At 39.1% G+C, this 12,713-nt stretch overlaps 1 protein-coding gene across 1 annotated transcript; it reads left to right on the forward strand.

The window, feature by feature from the left end:
- The first annotated feature begins 463 nt into the window (after positions 1–463).
- znf654 (zinc finger protein 654) lies at positions 464–10,650 on the forward strand. Its single transcript, XM_008403614.3, has 11 exons — positions 464–660; positions 1,464–1,609; positions 1,924–2,005; positions 2,236–2,371; positions 2,968–3,170; positions 3,445–3,581; positions 4,170–4,308; positions 4,498–4,782; positions 5,963–7,096; positions 8,325–9,103; positions 9,539–10,650. Exons 1-11 carry the CDS (start codon positions 472–474, stop codon positions 10,563–10,565), a joined length of 4,257 nt encoding a protein of 1,418 aa, XP_008401836.3. The 5' UTR covers positions 464–471; the 3' UTR covers positions 10,566–10,650.
- The last annotated feature ends 2,063 nt before the right edge of the window (positions 10,651–12,713 follow it).

The following is a 12,713-nucleotide window of genomic DNA, read 5'->3' on the forward strand; positions in this document are numbered from 1 at the left end:
TTCCTCATCTTAATTTCTTTCTCTCTTTTTTGGCACTGTTTTGTCCTCCCTCATATCTGCATCCTCCTTGGGTGCTGCCACCTTCAGTACCACTGCTGCAACCCATATTTCAACGCATATTTTAACAGTGCCCGGTCTCCTGTTTGATGCATATGGAAAGTATCCAGGAATACATGCGTTGGAGCGTTCAAGCACACAATGCAGTGAATGTTCACCTATAGATCACAAAACCAGTCAAACCTCAGCTTTGAAAAAATGTAGTATGCATGAGTGGTCATGTGTTATCAACATTTTAGTTTATTCATTTATAGAGGCTTTATGTTGTTTCTTAGAATATAACGACTACCTAAAAATAGAAAACGAACAGTTCTAACAAACGTTCAAAATATTTGACCACTTAATTGTTTAATCAGCATTTTCACAATAAAGTCGGTTGCCAGATTCGTAGTGCCTCTATAAAGAGGAACGCTCATGCGGTGGATAATGTGGGACAAACCTGGCAACCTTGTCTATGCGCTGGATAAAGCATACAGTATGGCGGACAACGAAAGTGATTTGGAAACTGACGGGCTTGAATTAGCTCTGGATTCACTGTGTCTTAGACACTGCATGGACGAATCGTCTCTCAACAGCAAGGACTACTGCTCTGAGTTTTGTGAGGTGTGTTGGACAAAACTGTTTCGACAAAATCAGAGTTTGTTTTGTGCTAACATTCCTAGCTTTTGTAGCTCCCGATAGCCTCCAGACTAGCTCTATTTATGCAGTTGTGTCGCCATAGGTAATCAGGAACTCACACGAATAGCCAGTTCCTAAAGATAAAAACAGAACTGTGCATTTGAAACTGTATTAAAAAACTGTGTTTATTATTTGAGGCTTGAAAATTTCTTAACTGTGTAGCTTTTCAGTTAAGCTAAGCTAACAGAATAGTGAGTGAGAAGCGAAACAAGGTTTGTGTGTACACAGCGTGGTGAACGTTCTGAGTTGACGTTACCTGTCATGATTAATAAAGTCAAGAAGAACCAAAATAAAAGCTTTATATTTCAAATATCATCGGAATCGAGATATTCAGGATCTTTACCCACGCCGACGGCACCAGGTTTCCTTCAGTCAGAAGCGACAAATGTGATGTTCTTTGTGATTTATTACAGTGCTACAATAGAGACACGCCTCATGTTTGGAAAAAATAAACAACTTTGAAGTTGCACACTTAACTGCACTTCATATCATTTTATTTTATTAGATGATATTTTGATCAGTGGTACACCACGTGTCTATGGTAAATCTTATGTGTTTGCATGCTTATGCACAAGCATAAGCCTGCACTGTATGTCAATGTTTACGAGATATTCATGGGGAAATGTTAGGATTTGGAAATAATACCAAATATTTGGTAGCTGAAGTTAACTTATCGTGCATTTGTGTGTTTTTGGTGTGGATTAATTACCCTTGTTCTTCCTGCACAGTTGGTGGAGGAGTACACAGCCCAGTGGCATGTTCCTCTGCCTCAACTCAAGGTGCTGCGGACTGCTCTCTGCAATTTTACCAAAGCCACATCTGCCTTTCCTGATGACTGTCAGCACGTCCAGTATGTCCTCAGCAGTCTGGCCTTGTGAGTACCGTTGGAATCTGTTTTAGATACTGTGACTACAATACATTAATGTTCATGTGAAATCCATGGACATTATTGGAAGGTTCAGGTTTCAGTGACAGGCAAGTTCAGGCCTGCAGATGTTAAAACGTATCAATAAAATCCTAGATAAAAGACTGTACTGTAAGGGCAACTTTACTGCATAAGAAAAAAAAACTCACTGCAGTTATTAAAATTGGCAAACTGACATTCAGAGGAATATGCAAACTATGAACCAAGCTAAGGTGGGTTGTTATTTGTATTGTCGGCCTTATGTCAGTCCTTTTCTCTTGCAGGAGCTTCTTTGAGCTGATGCTGTTCTTTAGCAGGGAGGAATTTGTGGAGGAGCCTTTGAAAGACATCCTTGATTGTTTTCAGGTATCGAAACAACGTCTGATTACTTTATTTGCTCAATTGTTCTGACTATTGCACATTGTAAATAGCCAGAGCATCCAGCTTCAGCCACTTCTTTTCAAGCATGAAACAACACAACCGACTTAAACTATGAAAAACTTTTCAGATGTGAACTTTCCAAAAGCTTATCTAATTTTTTAAATGAAACTGAGTAGTGCTCTGACTTATAGTGATTTTTGTTGTTTTTGTTGTAGGAATGCCACTTGAAACTTTTGAGGCACAGGAACATCTATCTTCATCATGTGAAGCAGGTTATCAAAGGTGGAGGTCCGTGGGAGAATTCAGTGTTGCAGAGAATTCTGAAAGAGGGAGAAGTGCCACAGAGTGAAGGTAGACATACGCTGCATTAGAAAGTGAAATGATGTTTTAAAAAATGACTCTAATCAAACTGTTGTTAAAACCGTGATAGATTTTTTCAGTTAATATAAATTACTGGGGCAATGGTGGTCGTTACTGGGGAAAGATGCTGCTTCAATTAGTGATATGCCCATTTAAAACTTTTTATGATGAAGCATTTGCTCCAGCCTGGTTCTACATTAAAGTCAGTGAACTTCATATGCTCACAGTCTTTGGCTTTGAAGTGCAGCATAATAAAATGCTATATTTTATTATTATACTGGCATTGATAAGTCCTGCTCATCTCGCTCCTTAATACCAATGATTCTGCAGTTTATTTTGTCTGTTTCTTTTGATGTCAGGAGATATTTTGTACCATTCAAAGTATATGAAAACTTGACTTTATTGAAGACATCTGTTGACCTGGATGTTGTCTAGCGGACTGTATTTTACAAATAAAAAAGTTGGATCTGTAAAATTCTTGACATCTAGTTAAATGTCATTTTTTCAGTGTCATTTTGGTTGAAGTTTGTTGGCTTGCAGCGTTACAGAAACAGTCCATCTAACTGATGTGCTCTCCGTCTGTGCAGTTGATGACTACTTCAGTACAGAATTGCCTATCTTTTTGGAGCTGCGCGTTCGATATCTTCAGGCCTGTGAGCGGATGCAGGAGGCCATGGCTCTTTCTAAAAGCTGTCTGGAAAACCAGGAGACTGGGAAGCATCTTTACTTCCATCAGGCCTACCTAACATGTCTCTACAAGGCCTCTCTGTATGAAAACCTTCAGAAGGAGGTAAGGCTGTTGTTGCACTTTGAAGCAGGTGAATAATGGAAAAAACTCTGGGTTTTTTTGTGGGGATGTGTTTTTTTTTTTTTTTTTTTTTTTTTAATTGCCTGAAATGTCTACCTTTTATTTTGTATTTATTACTTCAAGATATTTTAAGTATATTTAAGCAGTTTTTCCAGCAGAGAAGTTTGTTTCTGTGCATTACAATGCAAATTACACGTTTTAGTGTCATCGGCTATGACTGTACATTTATGCATGTGATGTTTTTGTTGCTCCCCAGATGGCAGAAATAGACGGCCGTGATGCAGTCGAGATAATCTGCAACACTGAGAGCGTGGAGAAAGACGAGCTTTTGTTGTCGCTGTGTAAAGCCTTCCTCACTCGGCAGTTGCACAAAGGGGACATGTATTACATTTGGTAAGTGTGACATTCTTAGACATGTAATGTAGAGCATCAAACAAGACATTTTGTCCCTTGAAAATTAGCCATAAACTGTCTGTTGATAAATTCATTTAAAATCTTTTTAATATTCACATGTTCAGATTTCAGAATTCGTAGGAGCTTCTGATCTTCCACAGTTGTTGCTGCTTTGATGTTCTGGAAAATTAACGTGTCCTTTCTTCAATATGACACCAGCAGAAAGAAGTATTTAATACTTGCATGTAGGATTACTTTTTAATTAGCAGATCCTATATATATATATATATATATATATATATATAACTTTGAGGTTTCATTGCAGTTGTTCATTTGTAACACATTAACAGTCAAACAACGATCCTTCTATATTATTTCCTGCCAATATGTTGTTGAACTTGCTCTGGTCTGTTGGTAGGAAGTGGGCTTACAAATTTTAGAATGTTCTCTTTGACTGCCATGATTTAAGTATAAAATCTCAAAGTGCTATAAGCTGTACGATGAGGCTAATTTGTAAATATGTAGCCATGTGTGTCCATGGCTGCATACCTGGAGTAGATGTAGTTGACCATGTTCACCTTCCTGCAGGGACCTCGTCTTTATCTGGAGTAGATTGCATCTGAGGGCCTATCCCTCCCGTCAAGGCTTCCTGGCTGAGTGTTCAGAACTCGCTTCATCTGCCACCAACGTCAGAGCCATCTTCCCCTTCATCAAGCTGCTCACTGAGGTAAGAATGTCAACTCATCATCAGCTTGGAGCCGTAAGGACCAGTTCATTTCCCCCCCAGTCTTTTTAATTCTTACCACACTTTCACACAAAGTTTTGACACTCTTCCATCTTGTCCTGACTCATTTGATTTTCTTACTCAACGTTTGGCTCATCTTTTTTCCACTGGTGGTTCTTCTCATTTGTATAGCTCGGCGGTGAGGGAGTTCAGGTTGCCGTTGAGCTCTGTGGCAGGGCGTTGCAGCTCTGTGATATGGAGAGTGACACTGTAACCCGCTCACTTGTCTGCAAGAGCATTGCCTTCCTGCTGCCTCATGACCTGGAGATCTGTCGCGCGTGTTCCCTGCTGGTCTTTTGCCAGGAGCGAAGCCTGGAGGCGTACCGGACTGTGTGTCTTCTTTACAGGCATCCAGATCAGGAGCAACATCCTCACAGCAACCCTCTCCGGACCAATGTTCGCTTCCATATTCTGCAGGTCGGTATCTAAAATATTCATGACAAGACATGCATCTAAAGGCATTATGACATTTTCAGAAAGTACAGTTTGTTTGTTTTTTTACTCCATGAATGAGTTCATGACACACAGACTGAAATATGTCAAGCCTTTGTTTCTTGTAGTTTTGATAATTATGGTTAAAGATGATAAAAATGCAAAATTTTGTTTCAGAATATTTTAATCTTGTGAAAAAGTTAAATATTAAACTCTAATCAGCTTATTAACTCAAAAAATGTGTTGGGAGAAGGTGCATCAGTAGATGCACCTGAAAGGAATGTAAAGAAACTTCTTTTTAAGAATTTGGGGGAGCTTCAAGCGCAGTTCACGGAGGCTGGAGTCAGGAGCCACGTTCCTCGTCTGAGAGAAAGAACTGGGCTTTTGCGTAGTGGTTCTTTTCGTTTAAAACTAAAGTTAACATTTCATTCTGAGGCAGAGTGGAGAGGCACATAATCCACGTTGCAGGCAGTGATGGTTTGTGGTGCCATGTTGTGTTGGTCCCCTGAGTTTTTTGAATCTACGGTCAATGTAGCTGTCCAGTAGGAAAGTTGAGCGCACATCATGTTACCTTTTTATCATAAGCTTTATGGTGATGCTGATGTTTGTGTTTTGAATGCATAAAATGGAGAAAAATGTATTATTAAATTGTATTACTAACAATAGTTTGCACTAGAGCAAATGGAAAATCCTACTATTTTCTGACTTCTTGCAATAACGGGCGAGTGTGACAACTCGGGTTTGATGCCATTTCCAGTTCATTGCTCTTTCTTCCGAGACAAGTCAGACTCAGTGTTAGCTCAAGGACACTTGAGTTGCGCTGCAGGACATTGATCCGAAGCAAGACGTCACATCTGCCTCTCAAAGTTTGAAGTATCAGTTTCAAAAACCCTTGGAATGTGACTGATTTAAAATTATTTCTGCAAAGAACAATTGGTGAAAGTCGCTCTGCATCGATGTTTGTCTTATTGCAAGGTGCCACAAACGGTTTGACCCATTTGGCCTCTTTCAGCCATCAAGTTTTTTTTCTCCTCAGTGAATAAATTCATCATTTGAAAACTGTAAGATTGTTTTTTTTTTTTTTTATTACAGCAATATAATTAAAAAAAACTAATTACAAAATATTTGTAATTAAGACATTTTAACAATATCTCTCCCTTTCCAGATGCTGAAAGAGCGCCTGTGCTTTGACCCTGAGTTTTGGAACCTGCTCACTCTCAGGACTCACTGCTTGGAGTTGATCAGCGATAAGGTCATGAAGGACGCTGTTCTCGACGAGATGAAGGCGGAAGAGGAAAAGGAATCTAGTGAATATCTCTTACTGAATAACTGTGTGAATGAGTCGTGCACCCTATGTCTCAGTTCATGCCTCAGCATTCCAGGTCCAACTGAGAGCGAAGACCTTCCTGTTATCCCGGTTGTGGTTAAAACAGAAACGAAGTGTGTTCCACAAGGCCATGTTCATCTAAGGAGGAGGAAATGGAAGAGATTGAAGCGACCTTTGTCAGACGAGGAGCTTGACTTTGTTGATGATCCGGAATTTAAATACAATCTCAAACCCACTTCTTTGAGTAGTAAACCCATGTACTCTCTGAGATGCACCCAAATAAAAGTGGGGAACTCTGCCTCTGTGATACTCCCTTCAAACCACAAGAGAGAATGCTTGTCCCGAAGCGTCAAGAACCAGATTTTTAAAAGAAGGGGTCGGAAGAAGAGATGGTTGCAGGGTCTTCCAAAGACGGAGCAAGTCCAGACGTTTACGGTTATCAGAGTTGGTGGTAAAAAACGAGGAAGGAAACCTTTACCGAAGCTGGAGTTATCTTTCCCCGATAATGAACTTCACCTCACAGAAGATACATGTGGAGTTGAGGTGGAAACGGAAACAGAAGACAAACGGGAAGTTATACTTAATTTGGATGATATCCCTTCATGCTTTGGTAAACACACGGAAGAGGTAGTTCAGCATCTGAATGAACTTATCATGGAAAACAACAAAGACTCAAGTATGGTTATTGGTTCCAGTCTCGGTGAACAACCTCAAACATGTTTGGAATCGAAACTTTGTGAAGATCTACCAAGCGAGCCCCAAGCTGCTGCTGCTGTCGAAGCTGACCCCGAGCTCGATGGTCCCGTCTTTGAGTTATTGGATAATCCAGTTGAGTTGCTACACAATTACTCCCTCCTGTCTAGAGATGCTGAAGGTGAAGAACCAAAACCTTCAGAACTGAAGCCATCTGATGAGGTTAATGGTAACATAAAGCAGGAGTCAGATGTGGAAAAAGAAGAACCAGAAACTGAGGTCAGTTTTTTATTTACTCCTTCTAATAATTGGGTATTGTTACCGTAACTCTGCATCACTCCACATTGCTGCCAGTTTTGGAAATCTAAATAATAACTTTGTAATAGCAATTCAAAGGTCACTTGGTTCTGTTTTGCTCTTCATCAGCTCTGATTGGTGACGGGCAGGCTAGATTCTGATGAGATCTAATTTCTCACTTTAGTTCATCAATTAACAGCTTTCACTGTGAACGTAATAAAAATTAGATGGTTGGCATCAGATGCTTTGTGTCTATCAGGATGATCTAGAAGTCTCTACTTTTTTTCAATTTATTCTATCAAATAAATATTTTCCTCTTTGTTTTGAATCAGTCGAAATCTACAGGTCAGATGAGAAAATCAGAAATCAACATCGGGCAGGATAAGATTAGTTTCTGCTAATTAATTTTGACCAGTTGACCATTCTTATGTTGATTTTTTTTTATGTTTAGTGAAACAATTGGAATTGCTTTTATTGTGCAGAGATACAGAAGCACAATTGTTTATTTTCTGAAAAGGCGGTTCTTTATTTTCTGCCCTGACTGGAGCCAATTCAAGCTTTTTGCTTGTGAGGCTCATTTACAATCTGAGCTTGGAGGAAACGGGTCCGACTCCCGTTGGAGAGAGTTTACTGCATAAGGTACTCGACCACCTGTAAGAGCAAAATCGAGCTTTCTGCTACATTAAGTCTGGATACCCACTTTGAGCGCTGATGAAGTAGTTTTTGTTTTCTTTCTTTCTACTTATTGTCTTCCATTAGGAAATGTTGTTTTATGACGTGGTGGTCGCTCTGAGCTGTTCAGATTTGGTCAGAGGGCATAATTTGTCATATTTTATCAGCAAAAGTAATGGAACATTTTTTTGAAATTAAGTTTAAAATTTGAATACTTCTAAGACTTTATCTATATAGAAAATATGACATCCAATTGGAATCTTAGTGCTTTGTTTTGAGGTATGAAATGTAAGAATGAAATTTCAGTGAGTGAGTACGAACCGGTGGTATCCATTGGTGAAGAAGCAGACTGATACAGAAAACGGGAATTGCATCAATGTATCCATTGGAGTGTATTATATGGTTTGTTTTGTGTGCTGTTGGGAGAAAATTGAGCAAAATCGGGTAAAAATGTTTTGATGATGCAGCAGCTTCTCATATTGTTTTGTATAAGATTATAATTGACCTCTACGTTTTGCTTCTTTGTGTCTTTGTCCAGATAAAACCCATAAAAACATGGCGGGAGAAATTGCTGCGGACTCAACAGTACGGCCACTTAAGTTACACCTGCAAGGTCTGCCGTAAAACGTTCAAGGGTTTGAATGTGATGAGGCACGCGTTCTCACATTTAAAGAATAGGAAACCAAAATGCATTCTCTGTGGAAAACGCTTCAAGCTTCTGCCTTTGGCCAAAAAGCATATTCTCGAACACATTAATGAAATGTCAAATCACAAACCAAATGTGGAGCAATTGCAGGAGAATCCACCTACCAATGGAATCATGGAAAAAGAGCACCCGCCCGATAAAGAAATCGAGATGCCTGTCGCCGAAAACGAAACCTCTGAACAGAAACCTAAATCCAAATCCAAAAAGCAGGTGTTGATCCTGAACAGGGAGGAACGGATCATCAGAAATATCCGCGTCCTGCTCAGAAAGACGGCTTTGTTTAATAAAAGAAGCAAAAACCCGAGCGCAGAGATTAACCAGATTGAATTCACAGATGAGCAAGTTGTCATTACAGACGGTCTGGTGATAATAAAGAATGTGGCTTCGATAAAGGAGGAGGAGGGGGAAGAGGGCCAGGAGACCCCGGTGGGGGAGAACGGTTGCAGTGTGGATTACACGTATCCCTTGTGCCCGTCGGACGTCTGCGATCGAGTTTTCTTGAAACTGAACAGTTCACTGACGAGGCATGCCATCAAATGCCATCTTGGTGAAGAGAAGGTTCTGGAGAAGACTTACATTTGGTCCAAACACAAGTGCTGCTTCTGTGTCAGGTAAGAACCAAAATCAAAAAATTCTAGTTTGATTTTTAAAAAAAAACAGAAAGAAAAGATCTAAATTTATCATGCAAATTAACAGTTTGTTTTCTTAAAAAAAAACACACAAAAAAAACACTTTTTTTTTTTTGCAGAAAACGTCATAGACTTGCATAGGTATTGTCCCTTAATAAAGAAAAGCATTTAATTTTTAGCAATTAATAAATTATACAAAGACGACTTGATATGAAATCTAAAAGCTGTTTTTCACAGTATTGTTTATGAAAAATGTAATTTATTTGAGGTAAACTCCATTGCACACAGTCTTTATTCTTCACTTTCAGATCTTCAGACGTCAAATATGAAACATTTCCAGATCTCACCGTTATGTTTAAGGACTCAAAATGTTCTCCTGTTTTTTTTTTTTTTTTAAACTTCTGTTTCCTCTGACAGGCACATGCAGTTCCTGGATCAGTATAAGCACCACATGAAGCTCCACGATGATCCTCTGCCGTTCTTCTGCTACCACCTAGAGTGTAAACAGCGCTTTGCAACACAGCCAGAGTTAAAGGACCACATCAACACCCACCAGCCCTTCAGACCTCAGTGTTCATTCCCAGACTGTGAGAAGCTCTTCTCGTGTTTTCAGGGTCTTTCTGACCACGAATGGAGACATTACATCCCAGTGCCACAGAGGAAAGAGCTCGACCTCGGAGCCAACCCGAAAGACGAGGTGAGCAAGGAAGCTCCATGGAAGCAGAGGGTAAAAATTGAAGAAATTTGGCTTCAGAATAAAAAGTCCCAAAGCCAAATGAGTCCTACTCCTGATAAAATCAAAACTGAAGACTTGGAAACTAGCATAGACAACATCCAGGATTTAGCTACATATGATAACTGTCCAACAACAACATCTAACCCTGAAATCATAGAAGATAAACCCTCAATCAATGGATTTGAGGAAGTGACAAAACTTGACCCAAAGGAATCCAAGGCTGCAACTGGTGCTGCGAAAACCCCTAAAAAGAAACCTCAAAAAAAACCGATCAACTGGGACGTCATAAATATCAGAGAGTACCAAGATATTGCCACTCTGGCTGAGGGAATCCAGAAGAACATAGCAGAGCCGCACATCACGGAGCACAAGACCTTTAAACCCGAAGATCCCGCCTACGCCCAGTTTGTAAAAACCCCCTTTGTCCGACCGCCGCCCTCCACCTACTTGGACGAATCGGTGCTTTCAATGCGGAAGAGGAGTTCGGCTGATCAGCAGTCTGTAAGAAAATATGTCAACAAGAAGAAGATGATGAGAGAGCTGGCTGCAGAAAAGGCCAAGGACAACGTGGGCGTCCCGGACCAGAAGGTCCGACATCGCTGCGGCAAATGTCTGTCCTCCTTCAGCACACTGGAGGAATTACAAACGCACGAAGGCCGCAACACCTGCTCCTCTCTGTTTGGCTTTGATTCAGACGATGAAAGTTAGCCTCGTTGGTTCACTGACCAGAACATTATGGCACAAAACCTCTTGACTCTATTCATAAACAGATTGTTTGTGTTTGAGCTGTGAATTATTGTTTTCTTTTGTCTCGTTTTCATATCTACAGCAGGAGATCAGCAACAAAATGTGTAGTTAATTCTGAATCGAGCAATAATTTAAAGGACGCAGCTACTGTACTTGTATTACGTTTAATCAAACAACAAACTCTGATTTTAATTTTATTTAAATTAATTTATACTAGTTACAATTATTATGCAAGTTATAATTTTGAGTCTTATTATGAATCTTGAACAATTACAAACCTCAGAGACTAAAAGGGCAAAAGTAATGGACAACTCTCAGTCTAGAAATATCTCAATTAGAATATTTTCTATTCATTTTATGAATTATCAGTAATGAGATTATAACAGCCCCCAAGATTTTTAAGTGTTTAGTTAACAGGAAGCCATATTATTATTTTTATCTTTAAGACATTTGTGGGTTAGTCACTTAGCAGTGAAGCATCATCCTGCATAAAAAATGGTTTTCTTAAAATTTGCTGTCTGCACCATCTGTACCTTTTCAGACGGCACTGAAGGAGAACACGCTCCTTATTTACAGACATACGAATCACCTGACATACTTGCATTCAATAAGCAATAAAGTTGATACAGTTTGAAGGTGGAAAATGTGTATAAAAGTAAAACTGTCAATGTAATTACTTGCATAATAACTGTGTAAAGTCTACATTAATTTAAATAATTTCAAGCATATGAAGGCCTCGTTGGGGAGTTTTTCCAAAGGTTATATCCACATCTGTGGATTTGCTCAAAATGATGGGTACAGCTCACTAATTTTAAATATCATTGAATTATGAATTTTAATAGTTTAATATAGGAGCTCATTCAGTGCAGCATAAGTTGAGATTCATTTTCACTGATACTCAGATTTATTGGAAGGTTGATCTATGGGTTTGATCATCTTTTAACTCACTTGCACTGTGTAGATAATTCAACGGGTAAGAAAATGTCTTCCATAAATTTGTGCCCCATTTTTAACATTACTAATTTAAATTGAAAACTCATCAATGTCTTGATCTGACATTTTTAAACTATTACAGTTGTTATTACTGTTGCCTTGCAACACGAGGACCCAGGTTTGAATCCCAGAGGGTTCTTTCTGCACACAGCTTGCATGTTTTCCCCTCCGTGTGGGTTTTCTTCAAAACTCCAGCTTCCTCCCTAACAATCCAAACAACATGGCTGTTTGTTTTTTTTCTAAAACTGTCCTTGGGTATGAGTGTGTGCATGCATGTTTGTTTGTCTTGTGTGTTACTGTCACCCTGTGATGGACTGGTGAACTGTCCCGCCTCTCGCCTAAGGACGACAGGAGGTGGGCACTAACCGCCCCCGCCATGCTGCATGGATGGGCGGGTAGACCATGGATGAATCCTTCAAACTGTTGCCAAATACAGCAAATTTTAAACACCTACAATGTGTTTCCATCGTTGTACATGAAGGTCATAACTTTTGTGGAGTACTTTTCTGATGATGGGAATAAACTGAGGTTTTTTTTTAAATTAATAAAACCAGTTGTCTTTGTGCCAAGACAGAATCGGTGTAAAAATTGGTGTTATTTCAAAGTTGAGGCTCAGATTCTTGCTTGTGGACCTCACTTTGTAGAATTTCACTGAGCTTAAAACTTTTTTTTTTTCTGTTAACTTTTTATGGTGTGATTCAATAGGACTGCATTCAAATCTTATTTATATGTACAAATGTTAATAGCTGTTTTGTAAATGTAATATTGATCCATATATTTTTCTTAAGACGTGGTTCAATTTCTTTAAATAAACAAATTGTGAAATATTCTGAATGGTTAATCTATGAGAACAGTAGTTGTGCTTTCTTTGACTCACTTCAATAGAGTGGTGCTCACTCTTAGTATGAGATTTGTATGGCCTTCAGTAAAAATATACTGTTTCCAAAAGAATAAAAAGTACATAATATACTTTTTATTGTGCTATAAGCTAATATTAAATAGCTGACTGACTATTTTTGTTTGAGGCTGTTGGCTGCTTGGCGGGCATCATGCAGCTAATTATTAAATAGCATTATATTAATGTGGGTGAAGTATTGTACTCCTTTTCACACAAGT

This window comes from Poecilia reticulata, chromosome 2, assembly GCF_904066995.2.
Source record: "Poecilia reticulata chromosome 2, P_reticulata-male-v2, whole genome shotgun sequence".
NCBI classification, from domain to species: domain Eukaryota; kingdom Metazoa; phylum Chordata; class Actinopteri; order Cyprinodontiformes; family Poeciliidae; genus Poecilia; species Poecilia reticulata.

Coding starts and splice junctions, on each gene's coding strand:
- znf654 (XM_008403614.3), top strand. CDS start 472: ATGCGGTGGATAATGTGGGACAAACCTGGCAACCTTGTCTATGCGCTG. Junction 7,097..8,324: donor AAGAAGAACCAGAAACTGAG/GTCAGTTTTTTA, acceptor GTCTTTGTCCAG/ATAAAACCCATAAAAACATG. Junction 9,104..9,538: donor AAGTGCTGCTTCTGTGTCAG/GTAAGAACCAAA, acceptor TTCCTCTGACAG/GCACATGCAGTTCCTGGATC.